The 18,993-nt window shown below is 41.4% G+C and overlaps 1 protein-coding gene across 1 annotated transcript in view; it reads left to right on the top strand.

Moving 5' to 3' along the window:
* Positions 1–2,386: 2,386 nt before the first annotated feature.
* The window catches only part of LOC136862913 (probable cytochrome P450 304a1), a 65,537-nt gene continuing 48,930 nt past the window's right edge, over positions 2,387–18,993 (top strand). The window contains exons 1-3 of the mRNA XM_068225812.1: positions 2,387–2,477; positions 15,783–16,031; positions 16,214–16,377. Coding sequence (XP_068081913.1) covers positions 2,387–2,477; positions 15,783–16,031; positions 16,214–16,377 — 504 coding nt within the window. The remainder of the gene's footprint in view (positions 2,478–15,782; positions 16,032–16,213; positions 16,378–18,993) is intronic.

The following is an 18,993-nucleotide window of genomic DNA, read 5'->3' as shown; positions in this document are numbered from 1 at the left end:
AGTAATGAAATGATAGTGAGCAAATGATTAAACATGAATTATAATACAATTACATACCAAAATAAATATCATGACGTTAAATTCCTGAATTAATTACACATAATAAAATTAACATAATTACACTGTAACGTCTGGAACGTTACACCGGTAGTACTGCCAACTGAATGGAAATGAAATCTGAATTGAATCGATAATATGATGGATCGATATGAATTTTGCTAAACCTTTGTTATCTTAAGCCAACAACTGTGTCACACACACATTACATAACATTATAGCATATAACATTTCTCGATGCGAATCTTATTCCTAGAGTGAATTCTATAGTTTGGCTTTGCTTTGTAAATAACAACAGTACTAGTATGTAAAGTGTACGCCAGATGTCGCACAGCGATGCATAAGCGATTCATAGTTTGTGTTTCAAAGGTTGCCAGTACGAATCTCGAAGATTGCCGAGGTCGACCAATTCAGCACTAGGATGTAAATCTATCCAGAAAAGGTTCGCAGATAGTATGTATCTCAAACTGAGATTGACACAAGCTCCGATATTCAAGCTGATAAGGTAATGAGATAATGATCGTTCGCTGAATCAGACGTAGAAGCTAATTGGAGAGTAAATCCAAAATAAATTGGTTCAAGCGGACCGTAGAACCTGCCTTGCTCCTCTCGAGGCATTTTCTTGGAAAAGGCCTATTGGAAAAAAAGGAAAAAAAGGCGAAGCCATCTCAATCCAAACCATAGAGGCACTTGGAGGAGTAAGGTAAAGGCTCTAAGTGGGGATTTCGTTGTAAGACCTTATGTCCAACCACCTTTGCCCCTAAGAATCAACCTGGTACTCTTTTGTGTAGTAAGCTGAGTGGATATGAGGGCCATGTGCCGTTCCAGAAGTGGACATCTCGATTCTAAATTGTTCGACTTCCTGAGGAAGGAATCAAACTCGCGTCCTTTCGGGAGAATCGAACACTACCGCTTCGGCTAGGTAGCCCTCTGTAGGTCTATTAGCCCTACCTATAAAACATATTGCGTTCAGGTCCCCAAAGCGCGATCATTTTTACTTCATTCCCATTTAACACTCAACAAATACCTTAACAGGACAGGCTTCTTCAGTTAGATGAGTGATCAAAGTTCAACTTCTGATTCCGGAAGTGTCCTCTTTATAGCAACAGAAAACGATAACCGAATAAAAGGACAATGACTTACTTGGAGAGAGTTCAAGCGCGAGGATGTTAGACTCTACAAGAGAACTACAGAGAGTGTTCGAGCGCTTACCCATTCCTTAAGACTTTTTTTGTTTGATTTGGTTTGCTATTTCTTTTACGTCACACCGACACAGACAGGCCTCCTGGTGACCATGGGGTAGAGCAGAGATAGGACTGAGATGGAAGCGACCATGGTATTAATTAAGGTGCAACAACTCCAGTATTTGCTTGGTATGAAAATGGGAAACCATGCTGCGGACAGTAGGGCTCGAACACACCGTTCGTTGAATGCAAGCTCACAGATACAGTACGTGACCCAAACGCGGCCAACTGGCCGAGTGCATCTGAGGACAATGTCACTTGCTATACTGCTTCTCATCCACCACTATGCAGTCTCAAGACCGCCGAACTTCCCAGCAGGTTGGACAATGTAGACCAGGAGTATGAGTAACATAATCATATCAAACCAAACCAAACCCCATGGCACTACAGCCCTTAAAGAGCCTTGGCCTACCAAGCGACCGCTGCTCAGCCTGAAGGCCTGCAGATTGCCAGGTGTCGTGTGGTCAGCACGACGAATCCTCTCGGCCGTTATTCTTAGCTTTCTAGACCGGGGCCGCTATCTCACCGTCAGATAGCTCCTCAATTCTAATCACGTAGGCTGAGTGGACCTCGAACCAGCCCTCAGGTCCAGGTAAGAATCCCTGGCCTGGCGGGGAATCGATCCCGGGACCTCCGGGTAAGAGGCAAGCACGCTACCACTACACCACGGGGCCGGCACATAATCATACATTTGATGTAAAAGCAATTAGTTCCTCCAAAAAAATCCAAAAATCATGAACTCTGAAGACAATCACTCCAAATGGCATAAAAAACTGGTCACTGAACGTTGTTTTCTGAGTAAACCTTGTTAGAACATTGTTTCCGCTCCAATATCATGACGTTCGGTCAACAACTAAGCAATAATTACAAAAATAATAGTAGTAATAATGCCATCATTATCCTTTTGTGAAACACGATCCTTGACAACAAAACAATTTACGTCATGAGAAGTATTTTTGCTAAGAGGGGACAGAGAACTATGACCTCTTGATAAGAAGGAGTAAAATAAAGTAGGTTAGAAAGCCGACTTTCCCAAGACAGACATTTTCTGTTTGACATTCATGGAGAGAACATTATAGGCTACAATGTCACCTTTGTTGCTGTTAGTTGCTATACTGCTTCTCATAATTTACATCTACCACTATGCAGTCTCAAGACCGCCGAACTTCCCACCAGGTAAGTGCTCACAGTATGATCGCTCACTTCATACGCTACACCACATTCGAAAACTGCAGTTTGTCTTTGATTTTTGGAATAGAGGATTCACGTTGTATTTATGTATTTATATAGGTGGTGTGGTGTATTGTATATATATATATGATATGTGTATTAAGATGAACGCAAACACTCAGTTTCCGAGCTAGAGGAATTAACTATACATACTGTAGTTACAATCAACGGCCCAGCCGGAAATCGAACCGAGGGTCCTCTGAACCGGAGGCTACTACACTGACCATTCAGCCAAGGAGCTGATATTATTATTATTATTATTATTATTATTATTATTATTATTATTATTATTATTATTATTATTTCTTAATCTGTTTACCCTCCACTTCCAGGATGGCTGAGGTGGGAATCGAACCCACCTCTACTCATTTGACCTCCTGAGGGAGTGGACCCCGTTCCAGCCCTCGTACCACTTTTCAAATTTCGTGGCAGAGCCTGGAATCGAACCCGGGCCTCCGGGGGTGACAGCTAATCACACTAACCACTACACCACAGAGGCGAACAATTATTATTATTATTATTATTATTATTATTATTATTATTATTATTATTATTATTATTATTATTATTATTATTATTATTATTATATGGCTTCAGCTACTGCATGCGGGTGTTTTGATTTGATGCATTTAGGCATTTTGTCGCTTCGTTCTGCTGTACCAGACGGCAAAGAAAACGGAACTATATTGCACATATTGCACAACCAAGTGTTGAGGTGTGATTAATTTTGCCGGGTAAACAGCGGATGCGACGGTTACGTGCCAGATGCGACCGTGCCGGATGCGACCCGGCCATTATCGTGCCAATAGCGACCGAGCGGATAAGCATCGTGCCGCATGCCATCAGTCACTTACAACTGATCTGCATTAAGGGCTGTCACCAAGTGGCAGATTGCTTATAAGTAGCTAACTTGGTCTTTTCTAAAATAAAGGGCTGACACCATTGTTAGCAGGTTCGGGTGCCGTTGGTCGAAAGAAAAATATAATAATGTTGCTGGCTTTACGTCCCAGTAACTACTTTTATGGTTTAATGAGACGCCGAGGTGCCGGAATTTAGTCCCGAAGGACTTATTTCACGTGCCAGTAAATCCACCGACACAAGGCTGACGTATTTGAGCACGTTCAAATACCACCGGACTGAGCCAGGATCGAACCTGCCAAGTTGGAGTCGGAAGACCAGCATCTCAACCGTCTGAGCCACATTGTCAAACCATATAGAGATGAAAAAAAAAAAAAAATCACCATCAGAATGTTGGCCGACAGGGTAGGAAAGTTGGTGGTAGACAGTTTCTAATCACTAGATTGCATGCCAAAAGCCTGGATTCAAATCCAAACCTTTTCGCAGTGTTCAAATGGAGTGAGGGGATATGATGCTGTTGATGGTGATTCGGCCGTCGGATGGAGACGTAAAGCATTGAGCAGACCCCTTGGTATTATTCAAGAGGAGTAGGCTACGTGCCGAAACCGGGTTTCATCTCTCCCTACTTTATTATCATAATCCCACATCCAGACGCGCAGGCCGCCCAAGGGAGTCAGGTAGAAAGACCTGCACCAGGCAAGGAATGGGAATGAAGCTGTCCTGGTCTTAATTAAAGTATAGCCCCAGTATTTGCCTGGTGTGAAAATGGGAAACCACGGAAAACCATCTTCAGGGCTGCCGACAGTGGGATTCGAACCCACTATCTCTCGGATGCAAGCTCAGGGCCGCGCGCCTCTAATCGCATGGCCAACTCGCCCGGTTGGAAAAGACGTAAACGCATCACCGTGTTTCGTGTTGTAAAACGAGTTTCCCCCAGAAGTGTTATGTAAAGTAGGGGTAGTAGCTGCTTATAGGACTTATTGAAATGGCATTGCACTTCGTTTAGCTTACCTTATCTTTAGTGGTGACACAACTTATCAAATGACAATTTGTTTGTCAACGCCGGTCGCATCCGGCACGGTTACAGATTACGCGGTCGCTACTGGCACGGGTCGCATGCGGCACGGTCGCATCTGGCACGCCACCGATGCGACACCAGAGATATTTTACATGCCAACAGCATACGGATAATGCGCCGAGCGGATTTTTTTCCACCCTTTCAAAGTTTCTCTACATTTGCTGGGTTTGAACCCATAATACTGGAATTCGTAGTTCGAATCTACCATTGATAATGCCAAGCTTCGAATCATCCAAAAAAGTGATGAAACTTAGCAAAGGCGATGGAGGTCTCTGGAGAAGTGGAATATAAAGGCCTCCTTCAGTCGTTACATTAAGACCTGATTTCACCAAGGGATTCTTAACAGTGTTTGGGGTTATGATATAGCACTCAATTCTTAGTGATGCAAGTACACACACACTTCTTGCCAAACTTAACTAAGCAGTGTTTACAGCCAGTGTATGAGATGTTCACTCACCAATTTAATGCCATTCATAACAAAGAACGTCATATTAGGCAATCCACTAAATGTGTAATACCATCATAATGTACCTCAATAGCCGCCAAACTTCACAAATTAACAACGCAATGTAAATACTACAGAGTGAAGGTTAGATGGGGTTCATTCGTTGTAGTGAGCGAGATCGCAGAGTTGGACTATGTATACCGTATCTCTATTCACAGCAAAGAAATAATAGAAGAAGAAAGGAATAAAAATCTATTTAGTCATACTCGTTTCACCTGTATTGATTTTTGATTGCGTTTTTTTTAATCTGTTTGTCTGTTTTAGTTATAGTCACACTGGAACATACATCTTACCTCACTAGACTGAAAATTAGGGGTTGAATCATTAGTAGTCACTGTTAATTGTGCATGAAAGCTGACGTCTGTGAACAAGGTTTGTGATTTTAGGACGTTCATTTTTGAAACAAAAACAACCATTCAAAGCACATTACTGCTGTTGGCACCCACTAATATGTTAGAGCACAGGACACCTTTCATGCTCTATCGAAGAAATATTAATCTTCCTATATCGCCCTAATCTGCCTGCTGTCATTTCTTGATGGATACAGTACTTTTGCATCTATCTCTTGGCACAGGCCAGAGTAAAGTGTAGCTTCCACCCGAGTCCCAGTCAACATCCATGGCTGTGACAATATGGAAGCTGCTGGGGTATGGGTAGTGCTGAGTAATGACATTCGGAGCACGACTAGTGCATCTGGGTGTTATGGAAGGTGCTGCTCATAGGGTCAGTCGTGCTGCAATAGTACTTTCTGACCCAGTGAGGAAAGCAATGGCAAACTACCTCACTCCTCATCTTGCCTAGTATGCCTCATTTTGGTGCTGCCATTGTTTTTTTGGGTTTCCTTATAACCGCATAATCTTTGGTGGTGCTATTTGAGGATCCAACCAGCCTCTGGGCTAATGACCTAATAGACAGACATCGCCCTAAATCCACGTTTTGGTGGATTTTTTAAAACCAGTGTTTCAGACGATAGCATTATCTCTACACACCATACACCGTCTTCGAATACCAGTGAATAACAGACTAAGTATGCGGCTCCATGGCTAACTGGTTAGCGTGCTGGCCTTCGGTCACAGGGGTCCCGGGTTCGAATCCCGACTGGGTCAGGAGTTTTAGCCATCTTTGGTTAACTTCGCTGGCACGGGGGCTGTATCATCTTCATCATCATTTCATCCTCATCACGACGAGCAGGTCGCCTACGGGAGTGAAATCGAAAGACCTGCACCTGTCCTCGGACACTTCCGGCATTAAAAGCTATACTTCTTCTTCTTCTTTTCTTTATCTGTTCACCCTCCAGGGTAGGCTTTTCCCTCGGACTCAGCGAGGGATCCGACCTCTACCATTTCAAGGGCAGTGTACTGGAGTTTGAGACTTTGGGTCAGTTGATACAACTGGGGAGGATGACCAGTACCTCGCCCAGGCGATCTCACCTGCTATGCTGAAAAGAGGCCTCGCGGGGAGATGGGAAGATTGGAAGGGATAGACAAGGAAGAGAGAAGGAAGCGGCCGTGGCCTGAAATTAGATACCATCCCGGCATTTGCCTGGAGGAGAAGTGGGAAACCACAGAAAACCACTTCTAGGATGGCTGAGGTGGGTATCGAACCCACCTCTACTCAGTTGACTTCCCGAGGCTGAGTGGACCCCGTTCCAGCCCTCGTACCACTTTTCAAATTTCGTGGCAGAGTCGGGAATCGAACCCGGGCCAACGGGGGTGGCAGCTAACACACTAACCACTGCACCACAGAGGCGGCTATACGCCATTTCATTTTTACCTCTTGTAAGCAAGTTGAGCCAGGTTGGGGATGATGTCACATCTGTGTTCAAGGGCATGTCTCGCAACACCACGTGTTGAAACCACTGATCTACTTCAAGGGTAAAATATGATATTATAAGGAATCTAAAATGTTCGGCAATAATGATTATCTCAATACTCCACACTGCTGTTGGACGACTTTTGTAGCATTCGTTGACTGAACAAATTTGAACAAATTTGAACTCAATAAAAATATGAAAACCTACAACCTGTTTTCCAGTCAGTGACCGGGTCGGGGATGTAATGAATGAAGCAGATATAGCCTATTAGTACGATGGGGTCGCCACTCGCCACTCTCAAAGTGATTTATTCATGATTGATAGATGATATGAAATGAGAATGGAGAGTGTTGCTGGAATGAAAGATGACAGGGAAAACCGGAATACACGGAGAAAAATCTGTCCCGTCTCCGCTTTGTCCAGTACAAATCTCACATGGAGTGACCGGGATTTGAACCACGGTATCCAGCGGTGAGAGGCCGACGCGCTGTCGTCTGTGCCACGGAGGCTCTACCATTAACAGAGGTATTTAAAAAAATAAATTTTAGGCACCTTCCCCTAAACTACCTTTTTATCCAGCGTGAGTAAAAATCATTTATATTCAAGACTGTAGCACCTCATTCCCAGACTTTACATACCGATTTTCATTAAATTCTCTTTTCCCATTTTCTCGTAGTTCGGCGTTGGTGTAGACTTGGCAACAACAATCGAAATTCACGAATATCTCTGTCATCATAGCCGGTGCGGTAAACATGTAGAAGACATAAATAATCGGAAGTTCAATTCTATATAACTTTGGTTATGTAGTATTTACCGATAGGACCATTAATGAATGAAAACCTACAACCTGTTTTCCAGTCAGTGATCGGGTCAGAGATGTGATGAATGAAACATATATAGGCTGTTATTACAATGGGGTCGCCATTCCCAAGGTGATTTATTGAGTGATAAATGCTACGAAATGATAATGGAGAGTGTTGCTGGAATGAAAGATGACAGGGAAAACCGGAGTACCCGGAGAAAAACCTGTCCTGCCTCCGCTTTGTCCAGCACAAATCTCATATGGAGTGACCGGGATTTGAACCACGGTATCCAGCTGTGAGAGGCCGACGCGCTGCCGTCTGAGCCACGGAGGCTCTCTAGGACCATTAATAACATAAATAATTGAGAATTAAATTTTAGGCCCTCCCCTAAACTACCATTTCACTCAACATGAATAAAGTTATTTATAGCCTAAATCGTAGCGCATCATTCCCTGACTTTACATACCGATTTTCATTAAATTATTTTCAGACATTTTCTCGTGATGCCCGTACATACATACATGCAGACAGACAGACAGACAGACAGACAGACAGACAGACAGACAGACAGACAGACAGACAGACAGACAGACAGAAATTACGGAAAATTAAACAATGAATTCCCTTGCGGATACAACCGATACAGAAATACTGTTAATTTTAAATTCTGAGCAATGTACAGACAAAAAAACTCTTATCTATATAATTATATAAAGCAGAATGTCTGTCTGTCTGTCTGTCTGTCTGTCTGTCTGTCTGTCTGTCTGTCTGTCTGTCTGTACCATATAAAAATCCATACCGTTCCACCAATTTTAACCAAATGTTATATACTTAACTCTTAGGACCCTGCGGGTAACCCCATCTACAAGAATGTTTAACATTCCTTTCCATTCCCTATATTTAGGCCCTTTGGCACATTAACATAGACTAATATAGGCGAAATATTCAATGTGTCGTACAAGGACGACACAAATCTCATTTAAAGCCCAATGACGCAAAGAACAAAATCGGGCCCGAAAACCATTTTTTTTAACGCCCTAAAACCAACCGTTATAGAGATATTGGCACCACACTACCCCTGCTCTAGGAATCGAATAAAGAAATGAACGGCCGTAACCATGGCAACGTCAGCTCCAGGATTCTACAGCAGCGAGATTATGCGTGTATGTTTGGGCATAGCTGCCAACCAAAATTGGTACACATATGACTTACTATCTGGAAAAAAATGTACTTTTGTGTAAGACACTCATAGGACTCCTTTGCTCGGGGATGAAAATGGGGTGTATTAAAATAATAGAAAACGAACTATAATAATGTAGTTTTGGGGGTCGCTGAGGTGAATGGTCACACTCCAGATATAATTTTAGTCCACGATCAGCCCCATTGGCACGGCGGTGAGAAGGGGTGGAAAAGAATATGTCCAAAATGATTGAGATTACGGATGAAAGTATGTACTGTATGTTGCACCATATCTCTCAACCAAACTTGGTACACATAGGACTTACTATCTGAAAAAAATAACGACTGTGGGGCCAAGACACCCCTAGCACCCAGATATTAATGTCGAATCCACAGTTTTCAAGGTCTCCGAGAGAAACAGTGAAATCTGGATGCCGTTTAAGTCATAGTTCAGCCCAGTTGGAATGTCCAATCTGAACAAGATTATGGATGTATGCGTGTATGCTCAAGCATAGCTCTCAAGCAAACTTGGTACACATACGACTTACTCCCTAGGGAGGAGATGACATGCAAATAATGGGTATTGGTCTTGTCGAAAAGTACTGTACTACACAACACAGAGGGAAAACAATTTCCGATCATTTATGTCTTATACCGTTTTACCGTCCGACTCGTTGGCTGAATGGTCAGCGTACTGGCCTTCGGTTCAGAGGGTCCCGGGTTCGATTCCCGGCCGGGTCGGGGATTTTAACCTTCATTGGTTAATTCCAATGGCCCGGGGGCTGGGTGTTCATGCTGTCCCCAACATCCCTGCAACTCACTCACCACACATAACACTATCCTCCACCACAACAACACGCAGCTACCTACACATGGCAGATGCCGCCCACCTTCATCGGAGGGTCTGCCTTACAAGGGCTGCACTCGGCTAGAAATAGCCACACGAAATTATTATTACCGTTTTACCGTCCCGACTATGATAATAGAATTCATTAATTTAGACTTCTGTTCCTCTTATCTTTTTTTTTCTTTGCAAGTTGCTTTACGTCGCACTGACACAGATAAGTCTTATGGCGACGATGGGACAGGAAGGGGCTAGGAGTGGGAAGGAAGCGACCGTGGCCTTAATTAAGGTACAGCCCCAGCATTTGCCTGGTGTGGAAATGGGAAACCACGCAAAACCATCTTCAGGGCTGCCGATAATGGGGTTCGAGCCCACTCTCCCCCGAATACTGGACACTGGCCGCACTTAAGCGACTGCAGCTATCGAGCTCGGTACTTTGATGCTTAGTCCATACCAATGCCGAGCATTGCTAACATGGAAATATGGTTCAGTCGTGTTCACTGGCAATGGTATTGTCTACAGTAGACACTTCTGTTCATCATTACTTATATCAAGTTATATTTAATACGCCGGCCCCGTGGTGTAGGGTAGCGTGCCTGCCTCTTACCCGGAGGCCCCGGGTTCGATTCCTGGACAGGTCACGGACTTTTACCTGGACCTGAGGGATGGTTCGAGGTTCACCCAGCCTACGTCATTAGAATTGAGGAGCTATTGACGGTGTGATAGCGGCCCCGGTCTAGAAAGCCAAGAATAACGGCCGAGAGGATTCGTCGTGCTGTCCATACGACACCTCGTAATCTGCAGGCCTTCGGGATGAGCAGCGGTCGCTTGGTAGACCAAGACTCTTCAAGGACTGTAGTGCCGTGGGGTTAGGTTTGGTTGCAATATTTCATTTTCCTACAGGCGAGCGGACTGTCAACGTGTCGTTGAAGCAACGGGTGCGGTCGAAATCGCTCAGGGATTGACACACATCTGGCACCCTTGCTGGACAGGAAAGGAACAAGAAACAAACGAAATTGCAGCAGCGTGAACCACCAATTGTTGGTAGGTCGTGACTAACACACTGCTCGTAAATTGCGTTAACGCTGTTAAGGTCTGCACGGGTCTGCAGTATAATGAACGATGTGGCAAGCTTTTCTCTAGCACAGAGCTGTTCAGCTGGGTGCCCGTTGAGGCTAGCCCAGTGCAGCCGGGCTGGCATGACGTAAATGCGGGCAGCTTACGTAGCAAGCATACGTCACAGTGAAGCGAGAGAGCGAAACCACTCTGCAGGGAAGCGAGGGACCTTTGGCGTTCGATTGTGATTACGTATCTCTCCTCCACTGCTCAGCAAAATACTGATTCGGGTACAGTATTTAAAATAAGACACTATAATCGTAAAAAAAGACGATTTCAAGTTACGGTTTGATTGATACTGCTCTTGATATAAACAGGCAGTTTTATTTTCTTATATTCCTACTTTCAAAGAAAACTGACACATTATAACTTTTGCGTTACAATTTACAAACGTACAGGGTTTAAGCGTAAAGGTTACAATTTACAATTCCTTGGATGGAAATAAAGCATTCTATTTTAAAAAAAGTAAAATTCCTGTTATTCATTAAGCAAAAAGTAGTATAATTATATAATTGGACAAGTTTACTGCTTGATTTTGCACAGTGTAATAGTGTTGTGTGACTTTGCCTGTTTACTGAATTTCTGAAAATAGTATTTAAAATGTAACAGGCGTCCGATGATAATAGCTAGCCTCTAAATGGTGAGAGGGAGTTTCATTACTAGTGAGGACAGATATTTACTATCCAAGATTAAAGTGCAACAGCAGTGTAAATGTATCTACCAGTTAGATGTACAGTATGCCTTCTTATAAATAACCTAACTCATTTTATTCCCGGTAAACACGACTGGATTATTGGTGAGTTTATCAGATAATGTAAATCCCAACAGCCACAAGCAACACCTTAGCTCCTTATTATATTAGAAATATTTCTAATGCATCTCTTAAAATGTAATAGTGGAAATTGTAATTCATTACGTACGGTACATTATAAAAATATTGAACTGTATACTGTATTCGAGAAAAAAATGCTTTAATTGATTGCTTTGAACTACTGATGGAATCTGAGTCTTCAAGTGACATCACAATCAGAGAAGCATCGGCTTTGTACAAGTACCTTCAGGATGAAGAGTTCAACTTCTGGCTGAAATTCTTTCATCATATCATGCCCTATGTTGATATTTTATACAATCGACTTCAAAATCGCCAGGCAGATGTAGCAAAAATTCGTTTCCATGTTTCAAATTTTGTTAAAACTGTTAATGATGTGAGAAATACAATACTGGCCTCTAATGAAAATTCTGAAACCGGAAATATAAACAAACGACGCCATGTTCACGAAACTGCGGCAAGAGTGTCTGCGGCCAAGGAAATCTGTGATGTAATCATAAACCAGGCAAATAGCCGGTTTAAATTTACAAATCATCTCCAAGTGTCAACCTGGTGATGCCATCAAATTTTTCTTCCTTAAAATAAGATTTTCCTGAGAAAGAGCTAAATGATTGTGAACAACATTTTCCTACTTTTGACAAAGAAAAACTACAAACTGAACTATCTGTTTTACACTCCAGAGAATAATTTAGATCACGGTCTGGTACTATCCAGCTGCTTCAGTTCATCTCGAACAATCTTCAGCCATCACTTTCATATGTAGTGAAACTTCTTCGCATTGCAACAGCTCTGCCAACTACCACGAGTGAACCAGAAAGGTGTTTCTCAGCCATGAAGAGGATAAAAACGTACCTCCGCAGCACTATGGGTGAAGAAAGACCGACAGCTCTGGCAATGCTGTCAATGGAAACTACTTTGATGATAAATATACGAAATTTCAATGAGAAGGTTATCAACATATTTTCAACCTACAAGTCTCGTCGAATGCAGCTCATCTATAAATAAGGTAAAATTCAGTAATTATACATGCAGCCCCCTAACCCCCATATTGTTAAATGCACGAGCCGCCACTGCATATAGGTTCTGGGAAAAGGAGATTGGCGTTCGGTTTCTTCATTACAATGTGAGGTTATTTGATCTATATATTCTTTAAATGCTGATTTTAACGAGTGAGTTTTACTGCGATAATTCAAAAGATAATATAAAACTGACATTATAACTGAAGGAAACTGTAGGCATTAAATTTGAAATCCTTTTCACCGGACATTTAAAAGTTGTACAAGAAATTTATCCCTCACTTGTTCACTTAACTGTACCTTGAACACTTTGAGTGTTATTAAGACGTATTACTTTGAGTTGATATCGGCTGTAGGTATGTCAAACCTAATTCGGTGATGTATCCTCTTAGTTTCACAAACGAGATATAGCATGACTTGAAATTATATTCACACTTCACAATCAACTTTACAAGTAATTTACTGATACTTGTTAGTCTGCATTACGACGACTCAGTATTCGGCTGTCACCGAACTGACGCAAGAACTCGACCGAACAGATACACGAAACACACTCCGAACATATAATTCATTTGGTCACTGACGACTACGTATCCATGCGACTGCTTCTTCTTCATCTCACTAACCATCTGTGGTCTCACTCTCCTTCCATCTGATTAGCTGCTATAGGATACAGCCCGCATAGATAGACACAAGTTTACATGGCATAACACCCACGTCAGAGCTAAAAACAGATATGATGTCACTCCCATTCAGCTATGAATGTTACATATTGTTATGAAACAGCCTCAGGCCTATTTGGAACTCCCTAATTATGATCTCATCGCTAAAAACATACAATGACAGAGCGATGACTCGACCGTTACTGTAACAGTATTACAACATATGTTGCAATGTCGAAAGGTTGCACAAAATATATCCATATCTGATATTAGACAGTAAGTCTCACTTTACATGGTTTTAATGCTAATATATACACAATAAATTAACTACAATGAAGCAAGCAATAATTAATTAATACATAGCCTAATCAGATTATAGAATTGAATCAAATAATAATAATAATAATAATAATAATAATAATAATAATAATAATAATAATAAAAATAATAATAATAATAATAATAATAATAATAATAATAATAATAATAATAATAATAATAATAATAATAATAATGCAGATGAATGCTTGTAACTGGATTTGAACCGTTGCATTACAAAGTAAATTGAAAATGGCGTGTATTTTTTCCCTCTTTCTTTCATTATTTTCTGCCTCCATTTCAAAATCGGGTGTCGCCGCAGTGATCGAGAGTGACTGGGAGAACTTCGCCTAAACTTCATGGCCTGTGACGTAGCCGCAACGTGACTGTGGTTGTATAGCATACGCTCATCCAAGACCAACTACAATTACATCAGACCGTAATCCAGAATAAACATGGTAGACATCGGCGTGCGATATGAGAGGTTGAGGGAAAGGTTGTGCATGTTTATTTCGGGTCACCTAAAGAAAATATCACAAGTCGAACGTCATGAAATGCAACTCACTAACTCAAAATATGAATAATTAAACCCCAGAAGTAGCGTTATAGCGTATTGTAAGTCTAAATGAAATTTCAGAGGGGAAAATAACGAAGGGAGAATTATTGTATCAACGTCAGGTTGAAACAGACAGATAGTATAAAAATATTTCACATATGAATCTCCGGTCAGTAAATACGATATATAAATGTCAACAAAGAACATTATTAACCTTCCATGGAATACAATGTAACACCACCTTCAACCACAGCCCATTATGTAAAACACACAAACAAATTTCTGCAACAAAATTTCAACCCTCCAAAATCCACCTGTATTGTTGAGCAGGTACAAGCGATATTTGTATGATACACTTGACCATCTAAAGCACTCGTCAGCTTAAAACTCACCAGAATTGATGGCATTTTTGAATTTTATATAAAGGAACACAATCCTCATGTTCACTCCACGGGAAATGGGGTTAGGTTTAGTTTACGCATGTTCATTGTAAAACGTTGAAAATTTATTACATCATTCTTGTGCCACCGTTTAAAATTAATTTAGTCTCTAAATCATAAGTTTTAGTCATGATTTCTGGGAATGATTTAATGTTCTTTGTAGTAAGGTACATTGGCTGATAAGGCAAATGCTAGGATAGGCATCATTAGTTTAAACTTCGGAAGTTTGCGCGGCACTCGAATTAGATCACCATCTTCTATGGGTATATAATGTCTTCCCTAACAATACATTTGATTTGAAAAATGATAAAATGATTCATCCACACAACATTGTTAGTCCTATGATTCGGTTCGAAGTTTTCCTAACGAATGCTCTTAACCCAATTTTGTCTTAATAGTAGGTCTTTTGGAAACGGGAACACTGAAGCTCTTACTTACATCCAGGCACACAGCACATTAAACTATAAACGTATTGCATAGGTAACTAAAAATGGAGAAACTTTCAGAGAAGAACACAAGAATCAACATTAACCTTATCACCACCGATATTGTTGGAATAAATAAGCTCTTTGAGAACAAATAGCTTCTTACGGCACTGAAAGAGGATCTGTAACCTTCTTAAGACTATAAATAAGTATAATGTACGATTAATAATATTCAAATTTCCGTAAATATTTGGTAACAACACAAATCAAAACAAACCCATGCTAACACTCCAGCTGCCGCCATTATGGACAGTTTCGATAGGTCGGTTAAGGTCTGATATATTGTAGTTGGCCTTGGCTCATCGTCTGTCTGCCCACCCGCTTACAGTACTGGGTGCCCGCGGGATGGAATGCCCAGCTTGATCACCTCTGCTCTAGCACCTTCGTGGTTTCCCATTTTCACACCAGGTTGTATCTTGATTGAGGCCACGGTCACTTCCTTCCCTATCCCATTTTCACCAAAAGACATGTCTGTGTCAATACGACGTAAAACAAATAGCAAATACTCGAGTACCGGTACACGCACTACTGACTATAAAGAACAGACTAAACATATTTCTAACCCGTAAAATAAATGAACTATATGTAGGCTACTGGTACATCCTTTTCTATTGTTTGAGTGTCAGAGAATGTGAAATTGATTACGGAATTACGTATTTCTCGCGTGGTTTGCTAATCTAGTGTTGATGCAAGTTGTCTGAAAAGAATTACACGAAAATAAAACGTAACATCTTCCTTTTAATTTTCAGGTCCTGTTAGGTTGCCAGTGTTTGGCAGTTACTTACAGCTGTTGGCAGGTAACTACCGGTATCCCTACAAGATTATTGACAAAATGACGTCGAAATACAAAAGTAAGATCCTAGGATTCTACTTGGGATCCATACCAACAATTGTGGCTTGTGACTTCGAGAGCATAAAGGAAATTTTAGTGAGACCAGAATTTCAGGGGAGATTCGACTCCGTCGTTACAAGAACTCGAGCTCTGGGAGACAGGTTAGGTAAGTAAAATTACAAACCCATTTGTAGTTATTAGCAGTGCAATGAATGAACATTACCACATAAAGTATGGAGCATAGCGTTCATTAAGAAAGTGAGTTATATACCTTTGAAAACTCTATTATGCTCCATTACGAGCTCATCACCTCGTTTACCTATTTTTCTTGTTTTACATTGTTTCCAGGAGTTTTCTTTGTGGATGGCCCTTACTGGGCAGAACAGCGTCGCTTTGCACTCAGACATATGAGAGATTTTGGATTTGGAAGACGTTCTGAAACTCTAGAATCACAAATTGAAATTGAGATCCGTGATATAATTGATATTATGCAAGGATCACGCAAAGATGAAGTAAGTATGTCCATTAACATGAAATATAACTTATACATCTGTTTGGGCAACGTTTCAGTGTAATGATCAAATTATATTACAAAAGACCGATTCTATGAATGCTCAAAATATACAGTTTGCTAATGATTCGCAGTAGGCCTACTAAAATGAATTTCACTCATTTATTTCGGTAAGACCAGGGTGCGAAATTACGGTTGGGGGATGTTTTATTCCAGAAATGCCGCCACTAAAATTTCGCGTAGAAGAGAATCCTTTCTTTATAAGGCGATAAGAAATAACAAAACAGTTGTTACTAAAAATAATTTGTACTATGTGTATTTCCAAGAAAATAATAGCAACAATACATGTTTTATACAAATATTAGAATCGCAATATAGCAGTTTTCAATGATTTGGTTGTTCTGAAAAAATTAATACCAAAAAATCCGTCCAGTGCCTATGTCAACTGCCGCTTGTGAACGTACAATAGATTTAGTATTGCTTATAGCATCTTGTAGTCTGAGCTATTGGTGATCCAGATGAAAAGAATCTGCTGCCAAGAAGTGCGAACAGCCCCCTCCGAAACGAATGTCATCGTCTTTGCGCGCAGACAACCGTTTTATGCAAAATAACGTACTCCTATCTGGAGAGATATGAGGTAGTGCGTCAAGTCAACCTTGGTCAACCGCGGCAATGCCTTACAACTTTCCCTGTAGCGGCCAGCCAGTGATCCATATCATTCTAACCAATGCAAACAGATACAAAAGAAGTGAATTAATTTACGTATTTCACAGTCATACAGCACAACCAATGGATAGGCGGATAGGCCTATATAAACACCAACAACACAGTTTTCCAACCACCCTAAGCCCTAATAAAATGCCTTACAAAATTGATAGGCCCAACACCTTTTTTACCTTCGAAATAGAACATTCTGAAATGTGTAAACAATGCATAAAACGTTCCATTGTATATTGTGTTAACATTTGGATTCGATCAGATAACGTACGGTATTTTCGAAGACGCAGACGTGCCGGGATTTCGTCCCGCAGTAGGTCTTTAACGTGCAAGTAAATCTACCGACACGAGGCTTTAGTATTTCAGCACCTTCAGATTGCACTGAAATGAGCCAGGATCGAACCTGCCAAGTTGGACAGTGTTCACAAAATTGTTTTCTTAACCTCTGTCCATTCTGTACAATTGAGTAAAGAAAACATGACTTTTTTTCTGATGCTATGTATTACACCCTTCCGGGCTTCGAATGGATGACCCACACATAAGAATGCCTCCACGTAACGGGGTAAACACCCACGGATGAGATTGGATTGAAGAGCGGGTCGAATTGCTTAACGAGCTTCGAACCGCTCCCCTTCCTACTTTCTGTGCCGGCCCGGCAGCCTGAGCACTTGGGGGAGTGGTACGTTCGAAAGAAAGAAAACAAATACTTAAGATGGAGCCTTATGTCTATAATATGAAAGTAGGATCTCTGGGTTCAAATGCCTAGTGGATACTGCTTAGCACTGCTACAAATGACAAGAATCATAAAATAGGGGTTACGAATACGAATTTATTCAAATATGACATATAAAAGAAATTGACACAGCTCTATACACTGAACTCTCCACATATGGGAGGAAAAGAAAACAAAGATCCCTTTAAAATATGAATCGCCCATGGGCGTCGGCTGCATAACGGTATGATTGGGGTTTTGCGATTTTTCTATCGTTCATCTTTCCTCATTAATTCAGACCGTTCATTAAATTTTTATATTATTCTGTCGATCACACCGTGAGATGATCTGATGTCCCTATTCACAAATTACTTGTTGTTCTTAGCACGAACATAACCGGGGCCTACGCTACATCATTATCATGTTAAAAGAAACATTTACATGTCACACAAACAAACACACATACCATTTAGCTAAACCCCGGACTCCTCATCTATCACCAAGACCACACAACGGGCACATAGGTTCTGTTTGAACTCAAAAATATATGCACATAATTACGAAACATACACTGATATATGGATATATACACTTCATGCGTAACGGAGAGCCATTCCTAGAAAGAAACAGCATGGTTATCACTGTCTCCGGCCCAAGGCGCACGCCTGGAGCAGCACGCTCCAGGGCGCCATCATAATCCGGAGTCGAACTGGCCGACTCCCGACCGAGAGGTACTGTGGGTTTCTGTAGATCCCTAGAATAGCTATAGTCTCATATCACCGGATATCTGGGGGAGATCCCTACTCATTTATTAAATACCTTTAAAAATCACCGTGATATTATCATTATACAAGTATTCTTAGCTAAGCCATTTAAACCAAACAGAGGGGCGCGGGTAGATCCAGAGCTCCAAGTCTTAACACAAATGGTACAAAGGGATCCCTCTGTCACGAGGGCGAGAGCCAGACACTCACAAAAAAAAGGAAGGGCGGCCATTCACTTCGCACGGCCATTTCTCATTCATTGGCCACGCCAGATTCTTCTCTCCCTCACACGTCCACCCTTTTCATCTCGGGGACATATATCCATGGCCCACTTCATTTGCTTATTCATATTATCGTGGAATTCCCATGAAATACTCTTTTATTCTCTCCCTTCTCATTATTAACGTCACGACGTCGACTGTGG

This window comes from Anabrus simplex, chromosome 1 (genome assembly GCF_040414725.1).
Source record: "Anabrus simplex isolate iqAnaSimp1 chromosome 1, ASM4041472v1, whole genome shotgun sequence".
Lineage (NCBI taxonomy): Eukaryota > Metazoa > Arthropoda > Insecta > Orthoptera > Tettigoniidae > Anabrus > Anabrus simplex.
The sequence above is the reverse complement of the archived record's forward strand: the minus strand, read 5'-3'. Positions and strand labels throughout refer to the sequence as shown.